Source organism: Rhinoderma darwinii, chromosome 3, assembly GCF_050947455.1.
Source record: "Rhinoderma darwinii isolate aRhiDar2 chromosome 3, aRhiDar2.hap1, whole genome shotgun sequence".
Lineage (NCBI taxonomy): Eukaryota > Metazoa > Chordata > Amphibia > Anura > Rhinodermatidae > Rhinoderma > Rhinoderma darwinii.
In genome coordinates, this window is record NC_134689.1 from 199,024,396 (window position 1) to 199,045,672 (window position 21,277).

Sequence of the window (21,277 nt, forward strand, 5' to 3'; positions counted from 1 at the left end):
AAACTATTTTTTTGCCATTGAATTTGAACATCGTTTGGGTTCCATTTGGATACTAGAAAACAATAGCAGATCTTGAATGGCTGTATGAATTCATAACAAGCTTGAATAAAATAGTTCCCTGCATCACCTAGCATTAGATGAATCCTTAAAGAGGCTCTGTCACCACATTATAAGTGCCCTATCTCCCACATAAGGAGATCGGCGCTATAATGTAGGTGACAGTAATGCTTTTTATTTTAAAAAAAAGATCTATTTTTACCACTTTATTAGCGTTTTTAGATTTATGCTAATGAGTTGCTTAATGCCCAAGTGGGTGTATTTTTACTTTAGACCAAGTGGGCGTTGTACAGGGGAGTGTATGACGCTGACCAATCAGCATCATGCACTCCTCTCCATTCATTTACTCAGCGCATAGGGATCCTGCTAGATCCTTATGTGCTGTCTTATACTAACACATTAACAATACTGAAGTGTTTAGACAGTGAATAGACATTCCACGGGATGTCTATTCACAATCTCTGCACTTCGTTACTGTTTCTATGGTAGTTACAGCAGAGGAAGCGTGATCTCGTTGTAACCTGTCATTTACCGCGTAATCTCGTGAGATTACGCGTCCTCTGCTGTAACTACCACAGACAGATTATTATTTTTATTTCCCCTATAATTATACAACCTTATTATGTGCTGATATACTCTTCATATGTCCCCATATTATCAATTTAAATACCAGTAAAACCTCAAACAAAACTACTACCAAGGAAAATCTGCACTACAAAAGCAAATTGGTGGTCCTTTCAAGACTGGCAGTGTGCCCAAAAAGCAGTTAATTACAACATATGGGGTATTACCGTACTCTGGAGAACCTTCTTAACTATTTATAGGGTGTGTGTCTCCAGCTGTGTACAAAATATTTGCCACTGAAATTAGCCTATTTTTCGGACTATAGGACACACTGGACCATAAGAAGCACCCATAATGTGTGGCATAATAGAGGAGAAAAAAAAGCTTTGCCTTTAACTGTACATTTTCTAGGTAATATTCAGACAAGACAATAGGGTACCACAGAGCCCCAACACAATGCCACCCACAGTGCCCCATAACCATGCCAGACACAGAAATACAAGATATTGGCAGTTATAGTGCTCTCACCCTCCCCTTAACTCACCAGACAGAGCTGTGGAGAGGTAGGGGTTAATAGTGATGAATCTTTCTCATCTGCTGCACTGTTCATAGGAGGGGGCGTGGCTAGAAGGTTCTTGCAAACAATTACCTGCACAGATTTACTGTACTGTGTGTACTAATGCATACCTCCCAACCGTACCGGATTCAGCGGGACAGTCCCGGATTCCGGACAGTGTCCCGCTGTCCCGGGCGGCCGGGGTATGTCCCGCTGTCAAACAAATTCTGAAGCAGGGAACCATCAGCTCCCTGCTTCAGAATTAGTTCATCGCGGAGGAGCAGAGGAAGCTCCTCCGCTCGCCGAGGGCTCCCTGGGAACAGCGCAACTTTAAGCGCTGTGCTCGGGGAAGCCATTGACGGTACTGTCCATGTATGAGCGGAATCCCCGGGCAGAGTTGGCAACGGGGATTCCACTCAAGGTTTAGCCACTGACGTCACTGTCCATATATGGACAGTACTGTCAATGGCTTCCTCGAGCACAGCGCTTAAAGTAGTGTTGTGTCCAGGGAGCAGGGTTGCCAACGGTTTCTGACTGGGGTGACCTCAGTCAGAGACACACAGACCGTCATTGGGTCGGTGCCGGGACCAGTAACCTGTGAGTCACCTAGTCCTGACCTCATGTCCAGAGACCAGACAGGGGGTTGCGGGTGGGGGTGGATTGAGTGTCCGACTCACTAGTCACAGCCCCGCTTGTAGCTTTCCCGTGCTTAATTAGAGTGGGAAAGCTACAAGTGGTGCTGTGACTGGTAAGTCTCACAGTCACTTCCAGTGCATGCAACAGCAACGGCAGCCAGTCTGACTAAGTCTCTGACCAGATACCACCCCCACACAGCAGACAGATCGTGCTGGCAGGAAAGATTGAGACCGTGCCCGCCGTTATTGAATTAACCCTCAACTACTATTGTTTGGCAGGTATTGGATATGATGGTGTCTATAGTGTAGTGGTTAGCTTGATTGCCTTACAGCTGAAAGGTCACTGGTTCAAAACCTGGCAGGGTTTATTTTTTTAAATATTATTCATATCTTAATTGTATTAGGCTAAGTTCACACTAGCATTAATATACGTTTACCACTCTTCCGTCAGAGGAAGAGAGGATCGATACATTAAACGGAAAGCAATGGTTCCATTAGAATTACCATTAAATTTAATGGTAATTCATTTGTATCAGTTGCTTTCCGTTTGTCTCCGTTCGCTAGGTTTCCGTTCTTTTGAACGGAAATAAAAGTTCTGCAGACTGCACTTTTGTTTCCTTTAGAAAAAACTGAAACCTAGCGAACGGAGACAAACGGAAAGCAACTGATACAAAAGAATTACCATTGAAATCAATGGTAATTCTAACGAAACCGTTGCTTTCCGTTTAATGTATCGATCCTCTCTTTGGCCCCATGCATACGAACGTAAAAACGCCCGTAATTACGGGCAGTAATTACGGGCCCATAGACTTCTATTGGCCACGGGTACCTCCCCGTATGCTTACGGGAAGATGCTCGGGCCGTTGAAAAATATAGAACATGTCCTATTTTAGGCCGTAATTACGGCACGGGCAGGCCCATAGAAGTCTATGGGGCTTCCGTAATTACGGGTGACTACGTGTGTGCACCCGTAATTACGGGAGCGTTGCTAGGCGACGTCAGTGGATAGCCACTGTCCAGGGTGCTGAAAGAGTTAAACGATCGGCAGTATCTCTTTCAGCACCCTGGACAGTGACTTCCGATCACAATATAAATCAACGTGTAAAAAAAATAGAAGTTCATACTTACCCAGAACTCCCTGCTTCTTCCTCCAGTCCGGCCTCCCGGAATGATGTTTCAGCCCATGTGACCGCTGCAGCCAATGACAGGCTGCAGCGGTCACATGGACTGCCGCATCATCCAGGGAGGTCAGGCTGGATGTCGAAAGAGGGACGCGTCACCAAGACAATGGCCGGGTAAGTATGAATTTCTTTTATTTTTACCTCGGAAAGGGCTGCCCCTTCTCTCTATCCAGCACTGATAGAGAAAAGCGGCTGCCGATTAGTGCAGTGCAATTTTGCAGCGAAAACGTGCCCGTAAATACGGGTGGAATACTGGTGACACCGGACCTGTATTTACAGGCACGAGTCCGTAAATACTGGTGCAATACGAGTCGAATACGTGTGACCAAGGACCCGTATTTACGCGAGGAAAAAAATACGTTCGTGTGCATGAGGTCTTCCTCTGATGGAAGAGAGGTAAACATATGGAAACGCTAGTGTGAAAGAAGCCTTACTTTATTCGTTTTTTAATTCAACTTCAGTTGTGCCTGTACTCTTCTTTTTACTATCCCACTCGTGTGATCACTTATAAAAGGTGTTCGTTATGCTCTTTATTATCACGGAGGCCCCATGCACACGACCGTGCTCGTAATCATATGCTGTGATTACGGGCACGGCCGGCCACGGACGGCTGCGGACAGTCATTCGCATTTGTCCTATTTTTTACGGAAGGTTTCTACGGCCATAGAAATGAATGGGTCAGTAATTATGGACGAAATCTACGGTCGTGTGCATGGGGCCTTACTCTTGATTTTGTAATGTGTCCATGAAACTTTTGGTCTGTCCGTGATTTTTAGCTCAGTTGTCCAGAAATTTCTGAAGTGGAGGTTGGCAGCGATGCCGGGGTGTCTATCTACATTGGGGTGGCACTATCAACATGGAAACTGAGGCACTATATAGGGGCACTATCTACATGGGCACAGTAGCACTATCGAGAGGGCACTGGCGCTTTATATATGGGCACTGGAACTAGGGGCAGCTTTGGGGGTATTATACTGTATAAGGGCAGCTAGGGGAGCATTATACTATATGGAGCAGGTATGGGGCATTATACTGTAGGGGGGCTTTAAGCTGTATGGGGCAGCTATGGGGGCTTTATATTGTATGGGGAAGTTATGGGGCATTATATTGTATGGGACAGCTATGGGGGGCATCATGCTGTATGGGGCATCTGTATGGCCATTTTACTGTATGGGGCAGCTATGGGGGCGTTATGATGCATGTGGCAGCTATGGGGCATTATGCTGTATGGGGGAATTTGTTTGGGCATTATACTGCATGGGGGCATCTGTGTGGGCATAATACAGCATGGGAGAATCTATGTGGGCATTATACTGTATGAGGGCATTTGTGTTAGCCTTATACTGTATGGGGGCATTATACTGTATCATGGCAGCAAGAGGGCAATATACCGTGGCACTACCTACATGGGCACTTTGTCACTATCTACAAGGGCACTGGAACTAGGGGCAGCTAAGGGGACATTATGCTGTATGGGGGAAGCTATGGGGGCATTATGCTGTATGGGGAAATTTGTTTGGGCATTATACTGCATGGGGCATCTGTATGGGCATTATACTGCATGGGAGAATATGTGTGGGCATTATACTGTATGGGTGCATCTATGGGGCATTATATTGTATGGTGGCAGCTAGGGGGCATTATACTGTGTAGGGGCAGGTATTATACTGTGTGTGTGTGAGGCACTATGGGAGCATGATACTGTGTGAGCTGAATCGGGTGTGTATGGGCGAGGATTGGGTGCAATTAGAGGTGTGGCTTAAAAGAAAAAAAATTGGCCCTCTTTGTGATACTTGAAAGTTGGGAGGTATGCTAATGTCTGTTATGTGCTCACTGAACAGTGAGATTTGACAGAATTCTACGTGTAAGATGTGGCTGTTGAGTGAGCAGATAACAGAGATTTTACACACAGCACAGGACATGCTGCTGCCATTACACTGCACGGACCTTTGAAGCTCCCAGTTTCCCTGCTTCATCATACATTGTTAGTAATCTGCCTTCAGGCTATATGACGCAGCACAAGATTAGAACACATTTTGTAGGAAAACTGCGTCCCACAGTTCGAAAAATACGGTACATATCTGTAGAAAAATTGCAATTTTCCCTCTGCAAAATCCATTGCGCACTAATTTCTGGAAAATACCTGCGGGGTGAAAATGCTAAATACACCCCTAGATACATTTCTTCAGGGTGTAGCTTTACAAATGGGGTCACTTCTTTAGGATTACTTTTATTATTTTGCCTTAAAGGCTGAAATTGTGGGTAATGCTATGTAAATAACCAAACAAGGCCTTAAATGCGCATAGTGCACTTTAATGATCACATATGGGGTACCTTACTGTAGAGAAATTACATAACAAATTATGGGGTGCTTTTACTGTGGTATTCCTTGTAGAAATTAAAAATTGAGCTAAAACTACATATTAATGGAAAAAAAATGTTTTCATTTTCACGGACTAATTCTACTAATTTCTATAAAACATCTGTAGGGTCAAAATGCTAATTATACCCCTAGATAAATTCCTTTAGGGGTGTAATTTCCAAAATAGGGTCTTAATCTAGGAGTTTTGGCACATCAAGGCCTTTTCAAACATAAAATGGTGCCTGAAAAACAGCCTAAGGCCTCATGCCCACTTCAGTTATTTTCTTCAGGGTGCGATCAGTGTTTTAACAGATAGCACTCTGACACATTCATTTCAACGGGGCTATGCACACTTCCGTTGTTTTAACCGAGCCGTGTGGCCGTTCCGACAAAAGTAGGACAGCTCCTACGCCTGTCAATTTTTGATGGAACAGTCTCTGGCTTTTCATTAATTTGGTCGGTGAAACAACGGACTGCCATCCATGTGCGGTCTGTGCTTCATGGATCCGTTATTAGTGGCCATACGACGGCCAACGGAAGTGTGCATGAGGCCTTAATAAAAAAGAGACCCCAAAATCCACAAGGTGCTTCTTATTTTATGAGGGCTATGTTTAAAGAGCACACTAGGGCCACATATGAGAATTAGGGTAATAAAGATTGAATTACGTTTCTCTGTTAACACCTGCTGTGTTGCATAAAAAAAAAATGACTCATTTTATTTACACTTTGCTTTAATTCCTGTGAAACGCCTAAGGGGTTAACAAACTTCCTAAATGCAGGAACGTACAAGATAAATGTGTCCGAAGGGCTCCATTAGACCGACAAAGTCCAAAAAAGTGTCCTTTTTGCTTCAGTTGGGCTGGTATATGTAGGTACACCTTTTTTTTTTGGAGGATGGAAACGCTATTCCATCCTGAGGGATCCCGCAAAAATAAAAAAACGACACATACCGTGCAGTATAAAAAAAAAATTCACATGAGAGCCTATGTAAGACGGATGCCACTGTATGGCATCCGTCACAGGTATACATTAAACGGATATCTTGAGGAGCTTTCCCAGGGCTGGAATCTCTGGGAAGAGCATCAGGTAGTGCTCTGCCTGGAGTTTCCGGCCCTGGGGTAGCCCCTGATGTTACTGTCCAGGGGCTCTCTCTAGGAGCGGCATCATCGGCCAGAGCGTTGGACAGTGAGGTCAAAGGCTTGCCAAGACAGGAGTCTCCGCCAAGAGCTCTTGCGATGCTTTGGCCAGGGACCCCATAGTTGAAACCCCTGACATCACTGGCCATATATGGATAGTGATGTCAGGGGCTTTCACGGGCTCAGCGTTTAAAATAGCGACATATCCTACTGTAGCCTATACAGTGAGACTTATCCCACTGTATGCCTATACAGTAGGATATGTTGGTGCCATCAGTCAAAGGTATATAATAGGACTCCTCCTTTGAACAGGCCCAAATACTTTGAGGGGTGCAGTTTTATAAACTGGGGTGATTTATGGGGGGGGGTTTCTACTATATAGGCGCCTAAACATCCCCGTTCTTTACCCTCCCCCTTCTGTGTGTACGCAAAACCTACCCTTTATGTTAGGATATTTCTAATTAAGACGATTTGCATAGTTGCTTCAATCTTAAATTTAGATAAAGTATATATATATATATATATATATTGGTATTTTTATATACACATACTTTGTCGTGGGGTGAGTGCTGCTGTTTTTCTACGTTATATATATATATATATATATATATATATATATGGTTCAGCACATGTGCCGACAACAGAATACAGACGCCGAACGGATCCATAGGTTGCTATTTACCCAACATATGCCACAGGATGATCCTATCGGTATACATACGGGGGTACCTGCCAGCATACTTTTTTTTCTTCTGTGCTGAAAATAGTCTATACTGCACAGAATACATATCATTTACATGACATACAGTTGCATACGTCTGGGGCTTACGTTCTGCACACATGCCGGAAGATTTCTGTGTGTGCTGAACGTAAAATCAAAACGTGATGGTAGCCTCAACCTCTTCTATAAAATTTAAAGCTACACAGTATATGCTTGTATATACTCAGAACGAGAGGAGGGCAGGAGGAGGTGGGGAAAGTTCTCACCTCATGAATATAGGAGACATCATTATTATGCAAATGAAACTATTTTATTTTGCCATTTGGCGTAATAGTTCAGTGGACCTGCCTTTATAATATGCTGCCCCTAACTAGAGCAACATATTTTAGTTTTAAACAGTATTTATTGGTTATATACAAAGAAAACATAATAAGGCACATTAATCTTCAGACAAAGTAATACTGTATATTGGGAGCATCGGAGGAGGAGAGTAAAGGCTGCAAAATATTTTAAAACAGTTCAAACTTTTACGCTTTAATAGCCTAAAGTTTTTCATACATAAAAATGTTATAAATCAACGCGAGCACTGTAAGGTCTACGATCCATCACTTAGTGCCGCCAAAACAGTACTGACCCATCAAGGAATAGACATTACAAGACCTCTGAAAATGTCCTGTAGTATCTGGCACCAAGACATTACCAGCAGATTCTTTAAAAGCAGTGGTCCCCAACCACTGGGACGGTGGCCGCAGGGAATTCCGGGCCGAAAACTGCACCAAACTGTGGTGCATTTTTGCGCCCGGAAAGTCCCCCGTGGAAAACTGCAGCATTTGGCCTGCCAGCAGGCAAACCTCCTGGGATGACGTTTCATCCCAGGAGACTGCTGCAGCCTGTGATTGGATGTCTGGAATTGGCTGCAGCGGTCATATGGGATGAAAAGTCATCCCAGGAGGCTTGGTTGGAGGAAGAAACACAGACTTCTGGGTAATAAATAAAACTCTGTACCGCATGTCAATTTCTGATAGCATGTGGATGAGATTTGTTCTCGCTCATCCACTTTGCTGCTACTGTATTATGCTGCAGAGTTTCCACAGTATTTTACGCAACGTGTGTACTGACCGTAAAAACAGTTTCATTTTTATTTTATTTCTATTTAATTGCAGTCAGCAGGATGTTTTGTAATGCGTGTGATACCACACCCATCCCCCCCCCCCCGTGCGCCCGTCTGTGGAAAAATCATCATGAAAGTGTTCCTTGGTGCAAAAGAGGTTGGGAACCGCTGCTTTAAAGGGAACCGGTAAGGTTGAAAATGAAGTCCAATCTGTGGACAGCATGTTATGAGCAGGAGGAACTGACCAAGTGGATATATCATTTTGTGGAAAAAGCTTCAGTATAACCTGAATTTTAATTAAAATCCCTGCTCTCTCTATGCTTAGGCGTCCAGTGGGTGATGCTACTCAACGATTGACAGCCTTCCCTGTATAAATGTGTGCACATAGAGATAGCTGTCATTCACTGTGTAGGACCGCCCAAGGGATTCCTAAGCTCCGAATGAGAAGAGATTTAAATAAAATAAAAAAAAAATAATAATAATAATAATATGACACTGTAGCTTGTCCCAAAGAACTATATAGCAATCTGGTCAGCTCGTTCTGCTCTAGATTAGGATGCCTGTAGATTTTCAACTTGACAGATTCCCTTTAAGTCCTGTAAGTTCTGAGGTGTGGCTTCTATGGTTCAGACTTGTTTTTGCAGAAAATTCCAAATGCTCGACCATATTGAGATCTGGAGGAATTGGAGGTGAAGTCAACACATTGAACTCTTTGTCATGTACCTTTAATCATTCCTGAATAATTTTTGCAATGTGCAGAATTATCCCACTGAAAGAGGCCACCGCCAAAATAGTATATTAATGCCATGATGGGATGTACTTGATCTACAACAATGTGCAGGTAGGTAGTACATGTAAAAGTAACATCCATATAAATGTCAGGACCAAAAGGTCTCCCAGTAGAGCATCACACTGGCTCCGCTGTCTTGCCTTCCTCCCATAGTTAATCCTGGTTCCCCCTTCCCCAGGTAAGCGACGTGAACACATATGGCTGTCCACATGATGCTAAATAAAACGTGATTTATCAGACCGGGCCACCTTCCTACTATTGCTCCATGGTTCAGTTCTCAGACTTTATGTTCTGATCCCTTTCTATCATATCCAGCTGTAACAGTTTCAGCAATTTGTGGTGCAGTAGGTTTTCTGTGAGATTGGACCAAATAGGCTCCCCATGTGCATTAATGAGCCTTTGGCGCCTATGACCCTGTCGCTGGTTCACCGGTTGTCCCTCCTTGGGCCACTTTGGTAGGCAATAACCACTGCATACAGGGAACACCTCACAATACCTTCCATTTGGAGATTCTGTGACCTAGACATCTAGCCATCTAGCCATCACTATTTCGCACCTTGTCCAATTCGATCAGATCATTATACTTGCCCATTTATCCTCCTTCCAACACATCAACTTAAAGAACTATACGTTCACTTACTGCCTTGACAGGTGCCATCATAATGAGATAATCAATATTATTCACTTAACCTGTCAGTGGTTTTAATGATATGGGTGATGGGTGTATATTTTATGTATGAGCTTAAGAGACCTTAATTTCTACCAGGGTGATATTCCAGATTCGCTTCCTTATTGTCGCACAACATTGATGCATTTTCTGCAAGGAAAGTTAGTGACCCATTTCCTCCTCCCATGAAAAACATATATGGAAGTTTTACCTCATCAGGTGGTTTGTTAAACATAATATATACAATAGAGAATAAGAAAAACGTTAAACAATAGTATCTGTAATATCTTAATACAGGGCATGCCAAGAGATCCGGTTATACAACACCCAGGTACAGAGTTTAGGAGACTTTATACTGTGCATGGCATCTTATAGCTGGAGAGCAAATTAGGAAATCTCATCTTTAAAATAGCAAACATTAAAGTGTAGCTAAAAGTTTGACAAACTTCTGACATCTCATAGTGACATGTCAGAAATTTGGATTGGTGGGGTCCGAGCACTGAGACCCCCACCAATCACTAGAACGAAGCAGCTGAAGCGCTCGTGTGAGCGCTCAGCCGCTTCGTGTCTGTTCAGCTTTTTCCGGAAATAAATGTATCGGTGTATATACACAATAGAAAGTCTATGAGCCCGCACTCCGATACATCGGCTTTCCGGAAAAAGCCGAACAGACACGAAGCGGCTGAGCGCTCACACCAGCGCTTCAGCTGCTTCGTTCTAGCGATTGGTGGGGTCTCCGTGCTCGGACCCCCACTGATCAAAACTTCTGACATGTCACCATGACATGTCAGAAGCTTGTCAAACGTTTAGCTACACTTTAACAATTTCTAAATAAAAACTTTTTACCACCTCTTCCTCTACAACAGAACAGTTTCATAATTCCATTTTAGGCAAAACTCATAACTGCACAAATGGCTTGTATTTTGCAAATGGCAATACAGGAAGAGACCAGAGTAGAACCATTATATTAAATGAAAATATTAAGTGTTCACACTTCCCAATAGTCACGATATTAAGATAATACGGATCCACAGATATATAGACACCACAGGAAGGACGAACTAGGGATAAAATTAAGTACTCCTGCCCCTGCTTCATCCTGCTACATGGCTCAGGACAAGAGCTCCATAAATTACCATACATGATTTCAATGTACAGAGCTTCCATCTTGAGACTTTTTTTTTTCAGCTACTTCATTTTATCTTTATTCTCTGTCTCTAGAGCAGCAGTGTTTTAACACCGTCACTATTGAGATGTTTTAAGCACTTAACATGCTCACAACAATAAATTTCCGCTAAAGTTTGTATCTCCTTTTTATGTGTTTTATTGTAAATCTGACTTTATTTGTAAAGTAACAGAAATGTGGAGCATACGTATGTTGTATATCAGTGCCTACATTTGAACAAGTAAGAACATACTGTAACAGATTATTTACAAACACAATTTCTCAAATTGGGTATTCTCTGTTGACAAAACTACAACGTTATTAGGATGGGCCAGTATACTGTGGGAGATGTGCAAAAGACAAGGCATTAACTCATTGCTGCAAATATGTCACATTAACTGCTAATAAATCAAAGAGTTATGTAGGAAGCGGTCAGAGCCAGCCAAGATACATATATTAAAATCTGGCAACTGTGGCTGCAAACTGTATATATGGAAATGGTTTGATATCTGAGCGAGAAACCAGATTCCTTTGTGATAATATAAAAGTTACACAGTCCACCATATAAGTATCACAAGAATTGGGTGTTGTCAGTTACTACCAGTACATCCCATACCCCCGAACAAGAGATGGAGAGGGTGCGTATTCAAAAGCAACAACCCGCGTATGCACTCACTAACTCCCGATTTGGTTACATGTTCTCAACCACCATGATTGCCTCCTGCATGATCTGAGTCAATTTATGGCATGCTGAATTTTAGGCTAATAGTCTAGGATCCAAGCAATTAGCAGATTCTTTGAAGAAGAATTTTGCACGGGATTCCGTATTCCCATTAAAATATGTTCATATCTTTCATATCTGTCAACAAGGACGTGATTTGTGGCTGTCGAGATTCTCATAGAACCATTGAAATCAGTTAACTACCTGTTTAGAGATACAGCTTTCTTCTAGTAGGTTGACCCTAGTAACCATTGTCGGGTTGTGCACAGATTTTGGCTAGGTAGGGCAGTAGTTTTCAGCATCTATTCCTGTGTTTATTGATAAAAGGCTTTGGGAAAAAGGTGCCCAAAAAACTGAGTAATTTCCTTATAATGTTAAACAATAAATTACCATTTATTTTTAGGTAATCAAGGTTAAATGACTTTCAGCTATTTTGTTCTCTAACAGGGCTATGTGCAGCTCTGATTCCTTCAGTTCTGCAGAGAAGTAATTTAACAAGAAATATTTTTTTTTTCTTTCTTTCCACAGATAAAAATGTCCTTTTCTGACATTTTGTAACATTTTAAGGGATCAAAAATGATGCAGTAAGCGATCCATGACACCCCCTTAATAATACCATCCTAAACCTTAGCTAGCTGCCGATTTAATTTGAATAAGTGCTTGTCATTTTATGTGCCATCATTTAAATTACAACTCCTTTCATGCTCTCTGGACAAGCAAAAGATCACAGTGAGTGCAAGAAAACCTTGTAGCTCATAAACTTAAGGACAGACTAAAACCTGCATAAGCATTCCATCATAAAATTTTAAAGATCTTAACATTGACACATGACTTCATTTAATAATGATCAGTAACCCATTACTTTGATTATAGTCACCATAAAATCTTCAATGCAATGGTACCAAACATTAACAAATACATATTTCTTAGGTAAGGCTTTTCGTCGACCATTAAAAGTAAGCTGAAAACTACTCTACACATGCTGAGTGCCTCGTATACTGAAAACTACATGGCATATTATTCCCGGTACACTCACCCAAGAACCTAGTCAAAACCTAACCTCTATCTGTCACTAGTTTATTAATGCCCCATCTCCTGAGCTAATAGCCGCTATGATACAGTGTAATGTTTCTTCAAAAACGTTTATTATTTGCAAAGGTATGTGCATTTTTCTAAATACACTAAATTGGCTATAGCTGCCAAATGGGAGGTTACGGTCTTTTCACTCTGGGCGGTGTAATGTTTTCTGTATGACGCTGTCCAATCAGCGTCATACAGTTTTCCTCTTCCCAGCTCAGCAACACAGTGTGATCATATAGTATACAGCTTCTATTCCTGACTGTGTTTTCAACTGGTAATATCACTGGTTGTTTCACAGCTAGAACTGTGATTGTATTCCATCTGAAAGATTAGAAACTTTCATACGCCACCACGGATATGAACCACTGTTCTAGGTGGTCTACAGCCAGAGATATAGCCGTTTTAAGTGATCCCTCCTTCCACTAGCCTCAGTCTCACACTGTGTGAAGAAGGTTCATGCTGATAGGACAGCGTCCGAGGCTATGAAGTAGCTCCACCTCCCCCCACCCCATCTCCACGACTATTAAGCCCCACCGGACTGTCCCGCCCTTTCCCTGGAACTCTGGACAGGCATGGGGATGCTGCTTTCTGCCGCTGCCCCCCCCCCCACCGGACAGTCCCGCAATCTCCCTGGAACTCCGGGCGGGCATGTGGAGGCAGCCTTCTCCCGCTGCCCGCCCCACCCACCCCATTTCAACGACTATTCAGCCCCACCCGACTATCCCGCACTCTCCCTGGAACTCCAGACAGGCATGGGGAGGTAGCCTTCTCCCGCTACCCCCCCCCACCCCATTTTCACGACTATTAAGCCCCAATCAAGTCGCTTTTTTTTCCCCATAGATTTATGGTTTTGAATATATTTATCCTTGCCCTTTTTGCACGTTCACGGTCGTTTTTTCACGCTTTTATTCTTATTTTTTCGTTTCCTTCACTATTTTTCACTTTCACAGAACTCATCCATTTTCAGTACTTTTTTCCAGTTTTCTGCTGGATTGGCGCCCCTCTGGCCATTTTCAGCACTGTGGACAGCAGCCGCTGTTCTGACTGTTTTTACTCTCTTCAGCACCTCGGACAGCAACCGCTGTTCCTGTGCTGCACTGTTGCCTGGCAACGTGATGCTTTGGCTCGGTAGGTATTGGCGAACTCAGTTTTTTATCATCATTTTTGGCATTTTTCTAAGTTGGGTTCTTGAAATTATTAAAGTGGGTAGACATAGGTCTGATACTCTTGTGTTGCCTTCTCTTTGCTCCACTCCCGGTGTTCGCCTTTTGCCAATGCGCCACGGGGGACGGGGTAGTGATTATCCGCTTCCTCCTTGCCCTGCGTGGCTCGGCTGCTGGGGGAGTGCACGAGAGGAGGGGGCTCTTACTATGGCTATACACGATAGGACGCTATCATGGGTTGGCGGCGTGTACAGGCGGCTGTCATTGGTGACCGCCGCTGAACACCGAGCCACCCTATGGAAAACGGCCAGCACGTATCACAAATTTATGCCCCACCTGAAACTATTTGAGAGGAGGGTCTATTTAGGGTCTTGTGGGTGAATTAGACACCAATCCCTGACGAAGCATCAGCGAAACGCGCGTCGGGCTCAGCAGCGGTCCCCCGGCCTTGATCTCCGGTTATTCCCGTAGCTTGCAGGTATAGGTATACTGCTGTTTAAAACTTGATTTATTCGATTGTACTTATATTCATTTATGTCTTTATATCAATCTGTGCAAATGTGCTATACCTATTACCGGTTTCAAAAATCCACTATCCATGCACTTTAGCATTTTTGGGAGATCTTGCGACCGGATTATTATCTGTGTGTCCTGCTGCTTTAGTGTTCGGATTCAGTCGTTTTATCCTGCAAGGGTTATGTGATTTTATCTTGTCTAGTTTTGTCTGCTTGTATGTGTTCAATTGATATTAATAAAGGCTTTTTTTGTATTTTTTCAATCATATGGTCGTGACGTTTTTCTTCGTTTTTGGTATGACCATGGATCATGATCCGAGTGACGGCCGTGCTTTCTACCGCTCGCTCTCTTCTGCTCCTCACAATGCGAAATGCATGTGAGGAGGAGGACATTCTTTTGCTCCCTGTGTGAGCGGAATCCCTAATCCCCGGCCACAGAGTTGCCAAAGCTGTGGCTGGGGATTCCGCACCAGGAGAAGTCCCTGACTTTACTGTCCATATATGGACAGTGACGTCAGGGACTTCTCTTGAAGCGGAATCCCCGGTCACAGCCGTCCCTGACACAGCCGTGGCCAGTGACTCCGCTCCAGGAGAAGTCCCTGACGTCACTATATGGACAGGAACTTCTCCTGGAGCGGTCCCCTACAGTGGCTGTGGCTGTGACAGTATATACAGGGAGCTGTGTAACATCTACAGACGGACGTGTGTGGCAAAAAATTTACAAACTAAATTAATCCGTTTTTAAAAAGGACAGGGGAAAAAACTGACACAAAACAGGTCAAAAATCGGCGGTTAAAAACGAAAACACGCTCCGGAACTGAAACGGTACGGATGCTTAACGGCCGGGAAAAACTGGACCAAAACAGAAGTTTTTATCGGCCAACACTCGGACCCTGTCGTGTGAAAAGAGCCTAAGAAATTCCACAGCAATATTTTTAATGCTCCTTTGTAAGCACCTCCATGGGGGCATTTTGTACTGTACAAACTCACCAATAGCAAATACATTCAAGTTCACAACTAGCATAAAATTTGCTTTTGTTTTAATGCGTTTTTAGGCAATAAAGAAAAAAAATAAAAGCAAAGTCTAGCTGTTACATGTAAGTGAATGTCATTTTATTGAGAATGTGTTTTTTTTTTTTTTGGTTTTTTTTAGAACTTGCTGTTGTTTTGTTTTTTCTCTATGGACACTATCACGGTTTTTACACGTAGTACCATGATTGAACTTTAAGAAAAAATGCATCCATTGCACTGAAAAACTGATTTGGCTACTGTTTTTCTTATGCAATTTTGACTAAGTGGTTGTAGTGCAGCTTTTAACCTCAACAAAGCCCCTAACACCTGGGGAAACCTCTATTATTTGGAGCTGTAAACTAGTTAGTATGAAGAGTTAAAGTGGCAGTAGGGTGCACAGAAGTAAAGAGTGGGGAAATTAAATACAGATAGATTTGTTATTCTAGTTGAGGTGGGAGGTTTTAGTCTAATTTTTAGATAAATATACTGTGCGTTAACTTTTTAAACTAAAGTGTGGATTCTGCATTTTTACTATATGAGAGCTAAAAAGAAAGAACAACTGAGAAAATAATAAAGTCCATAAAACTGCACTGATGTATGGTGTCAGGGCACTGTTATTTGGACCCATTATTTATTATTGGCCAATAGATATAATCTAAGCCTATGCCGCCATATCTCATTTGTTGCTTTACTCCTCAGAAATGGATGATGCCCCTTATCGGCAATCAAACGACCGGGATCCACAACCTGTCTTGAAAAGTAAGCAATCCAAGGACGCTCAGAAAAGAGAAACTCTATTGAGACAACAGCTTTGTGCCAGGTTATAGTTGTATAAATGCCCAATTAAGACTGATAAAATCCACTAAACTGCAAACATATTAGCACTCATTACCATGAGGAAAAAAGGATTTTAAAACACTGGAAATTAAACTCAATCTGATGTAAACACTTTGTTTTCCCACTTGATGTTATGCCAAAAAAGGATCGCTGTCTAAAGCATCTTTCAGAGAGAAGGTGGAAAATAAGCAGCAGTGCTAAACACTCATGTGCACTGCTCAGAATGTTAAACAGAGGTTAAGTGCATGGAGATCCAGTGATACAGTCTCTTTAACATTCTCCAGAGTAAGCAGTCTAAGTGAATCCGTCCAGAATTCTACAGCTGTTAAAACTGGCAGATAAAACAGGCACTAGTTAAAACCATTAATATTAAAAAGGATCAAATCTGACAACCAAACACTTCTCTAAACATCGCCGACATTTCCCATTGCATATCTTCTGATAAAATAATCTAAAAAAAAAATGTAATTCAAGAATACAGAATAATGGAAATTTATTATACAAAAGGTCCCGTGTGTGTGTGTGTATGGATGCATAAAGTATTAACTTACAGAGAGCAGCTTCCAGGTTATAGATCTGACAGGTTTCGGAATTCCAGACCAACTTAACTTTCTCAGCTCATCTACAAGAAAATATAAAAGCATGATCAGCTATTTGTTGAGATCCAGCAACATATTTCTTCTTGGTTACATAACCCAACAAGCTGCATTACACATGGTTTCATAGGAAAAAGCACAACAGGAACATTTAACATGGTGTCCAAAACATGCATGCTGTCAAATAGATACACATCTATAGCTTGTCAAATGACTTCCCTCCGTTATCAGTATGCTGCCTCTACCCTCAATCTCCCCTTCCCTTTTTGCTTTCTTTAAATTCACTATTCGTTGTGTACAGAAATTACCTTTGCTCCCCCAACTGTAAATCCCCTTGCCACCAAAACCATCTTAGCTACATACCCGTGCTTCTCCATCTCATGTGTTTTGTCGCCAGGTATGCATAATCTTTTATTATAAAATTAATAAGCATTATTAGTTTAAAGTAGATCTGCCGCCATAATATGGTACCCTATTTCAGGGCAGCATATGACTGGTTCACTGCACTATTAGCAAAATGGTACTAGCACCCAAAACAGCATACAATGGAGTCAGTCATGAGTCCAATGTATTTATTACAGGAGAACTCCCCCTGCCCCCACCATCATTGACTAACGACCATTGTCTATACAGGCAGATACACAGCGGCTGTCACACAATGGTGATGGGAAATGGAGGGAGAGAGTTCTCACCCCGTTCACATCTGCGTTGGAGGCACCTTTAGGGACCTATGTTGCAGATCCAACCGAAATTACTGGAGACAACAGCACAGATGCTGCGCTACGGTCTCCGGTAAAATCATGGACACCCTGACAGAACCTATTAAAGTCAATGGCTTCCGTAGACCACCCACGATGTCCATTGTGCAATGGAACCGTTGCCTATGTTATTCCCTTGCTCTGCTCCTACTGAATACACCAACGCAGGTGTGAACTAAGCCTAAGTCCACTGCATTCTGTTTCAGCTGCTGGTAACCAAACAGCACAATATTTTTTTCAAAACAAGGTTTTAACCGGACAAATATTTATGGCATATCCCTAAGGCCCTGTTCACACAGATTTTGATCTGCCTGCGCTTTTTCACGTGGTTTTTCCCCCACGGCCATTAAAGCTAATGCAAGGACTGTGGGCAAAAAACGCAGTGAAAAACGTTCGTAAACGAGCGCCACTGTTTTTTTCTGCCTCAGGTCAGACGCAGAACCGCGGCAAGAAAGGACATGCCGTTTTTTTAAATCTTTTTTTGCTATGAGCAGCTAAAAGCCGACCAGGCAAAAAACGCCTCTGCCTCCCATTGAAATCAATGGGGGCGATTATGGCCATTTCTTGGTGTGGCTTCCAATGCTGTTTCCGTATCAAAATCATCGCCAAAAAAACTCTGTGTGAACACTTCCTCACACTTCTACTTCAATCCTTCATCACATGATAAACTACCTCAGATAGAGAATATATTAGAAGAAATTGTGAAGGAATTATATCCAGGGAGATGCTACCAGAACAAGAAAAGTCGGAAGCATTTTTTAACATCGTACTATTGTACAAAAGACTATATATTCCATTGGCTGTAGAGAAGTAGCAAGACAGTGTAACATTAATCATACATAATGAAAACATTACATACAAGGAGTTTTACCCCTTAAATAACTATTTTGCCTGTTGTTTATCCCCCAAGCCTAAAATATTTATGACAAACAATGCAATGCTTGTTTTCTCATGAATGAGTTTCCATTTCCCAGCAACATATTTATAAAGTACAAATATCTCATACAAAGCCCAAAGAAACACAAGATTGTTTCAAATTACGAGAGAAAATATTTCCAATCCTATCTCTGAAAGGAGTTTAGAAAGACGGTAAATATCATGAAAGTTCTGTAAGATGGATGTAGAAGTAAAATGACTGCGTTCAATATGCTAGAAATGCGGTTCAGCACTAAATAGAAAAGAGAGAGTCCGATCCTTTGCTATATTCTAAATGGTTTTGAAGGAATTATTTATTTTCCTCAGCTGCTATATACTGCGCACATATTTTACAGTGCATTGTATGAATCGCTCTTATTTATGTTGTAAGCTTCTCCTTTCCTATCTGGAACTCTTATTATGTTCCCCTGCATGTTCATATAAAATACCTTTATATTTACAGTAGAAAATATTTACATTAGCGTCTTCTCCATTGGCAGCGAACTTATCAAGTAACCGCAGGACTTTAAGTCCTTAACAAGAGTGAACATTATGTTGTAAAAAGGCCAATTATACAGTCATTTAGTCTAGCGGAAAATTTTATACTAGCCCAACAATGCCTTTCTGGAGTATTGTAAAGAAAGCACAGGTCTGATCAGAGCCTCATGAGCTTAGAACCAGGGAATACAGGTTCAACATCACTCTAATGTTACAATAAACAAGTCAGTCAGTCCCTGCTCCCATGCTGCAGGTACTAAATGACAATTCGCCCAGCGCAAGTATAAATTGTGCCAGAGCTTTCATAGAGCATTAACCACATTGAAAGTGCAAAACATAAATAGCATTTAACCTTCAAAATACCATCTACAAGAAAGTAGGAATTATATGCACCGGTAATAGTATTTCCAGGAATCCATCATGACCACACCACAGGAGGTTGCCCTATTGACCTCTAAAGGGACAGGAAGACAAAAGGTTAAAAGGCCCCTCCTACCACCCACTTGCCAGTGTTTTTCAATTACTACACCAGGATGGATACAACCCTTTTTTATTTTTAGGGATAATAACGGACATGTTCCTTGCACAAATCAGAATCTCAATAAAGGGAGGGAATGTAAGTGTGCTGTCATGATTGACTCCTAGAAATACAATTACCGGTAGGTCTAATTCCTAGTTTCCAGTACATCCCTCATGACAGCACCACAAGAGCAATACCAGATTATCATGCTCAGGGCGGGACTACAGATTGGAGGACTTTTAGTCCACAACTTAAATCCATATTGGACAACACATGTAGCCTATAATGTCTGCAAAATGTATGATGGGTCGACCAAGTGGCAGCTCTGCAGATTTGGTCTATAGAGGCTTCCCTTTTTTCTGCCCAGGATGCCGAAACTTGTCTCGTTGTATGAGCTTTTACGCCTCGGGGGGCACAGAGTCCTTGGGACTTGTAGGCTTCTTCTATGGTAGTTTTTATCCATCTCGCTAGAGAGCTTTTTGAGGCTATTTCCTCTATTCTTTCCACTGTATAAGACAAATAGATTTGTATCCGGTCTCCAAGAGGTTCTATCCAGATAACGATGTATTGCACGCCTGACATCCAAGCAATTGAACTTTTCTTCTTGTTGGTCTTTTGGATCTGGACAAAAGGAAGGTAAAATTATGTCTTGGTCTCTATGGAAGGCAGTAGACACTTTTGGAATAAAAGAAGGGTCTAGTATTAGAATGAGCTTGTTTTCTTTAATTTTTAGGTAGGGTTCTATGACTGAAATAGATTGGATTTCTCCAATCCTTCTCGCTGATGTAGGCGACTAAAAATGCAGATATCAGCGTTATTTTTGTTTTATATCAATTGAGTCAAGAGGCTCAAAGGGAGAGTCACAAAGAGCCATTAAAACTACATTCAAATCCCAGGCAGGTACCGATTTCTTTAGGGATGGTTTTAATTTAGAAATTGCTTGTGTGAATTTTCTGATCCATCTATGCTCAGCTAATTTGTACCTTTAAGGAACTGGGGCTAAGCCCTTTTTTGAATCCTGATTGTAAAAAATATAGAATCTTTGCGATGTTAGGAGAAAAGGGTTCTGGACCCGGATCTCCATACCAGGAACAGAATTTCTTCCAAATTTTTTGATCGATTTCTGAGGTAACTTCTTTATGGCTTAATAAGATTGTTGAAATTACCTCATCTGACAGACCGTGGTTCCTCAGGATCTGCCTTTCAGGGTCCATGCTGACAGCTTCAGAGTTTTTACTCCTTGAAAAAATAAGGGCCCTTGGGAGAGAAGGTTATTTTTGACGGAGAGCATGATAGGGTCTTCCAGTGCCAGGTGTTTTAGGATTGGAAACCAGCTTCTGTTTGGCCAATAAGTTAGAATGATGATGACTTTAGTCAAATCTTTCTGGATTTTCCTTAACACCACTGGGATTAGAGGAAAGGCATAGGCCAGATTCATGTTCCAGGGTTTGGACAATGCATCTACTCCCAATGGAACCCCCTTGTTTATGTTGCTTGGGTAGAGCCACCAGTGGAGAGATGACTTCACTGTCTCGGGAATCTGTATTTTTGAATTTAAGGAGTCTTGATTTCGATTCCACTGGGATAGAATTAAATTCTGTTCGGGTCTAGGGTGGAATTGACTCCACGGAATGGACTATATGAAAGATGTCATCAGGCCTAAGATCCACATTCCTTCTCTTATGGAGCAGGTGTGTTTTGCCCAAAATGTCATCACT

General features: G+C 42.1%; 1 protein-coding gene across 4 annotated transcripts in view; it reads right to left on the bottom strand.

Annotated features, from left to right (window-relative positions):
- The window catches only part of TBC1D22A (TBC1 domain family member 22A), a 544,224-nt gene that overhangs the window by 413,223 nt on the left and 109,724 nt on the right, over nt 1-21,277 (bottom strand). For all 4 annotated transcript variants that reach the window (XM_075857221.1, XM_075857220.1, XM_075857223.1 and 1 more), the window contains one exon: nt 16,824-16,894. In XM_075857221.1, the coding sequence (XP_075713336.1) occupies nt 16,824-16,894 (71 nt within the window). The remainder of the gene's footprint in view (nt 1-16,823; nt 16,895-21,277) is intronic.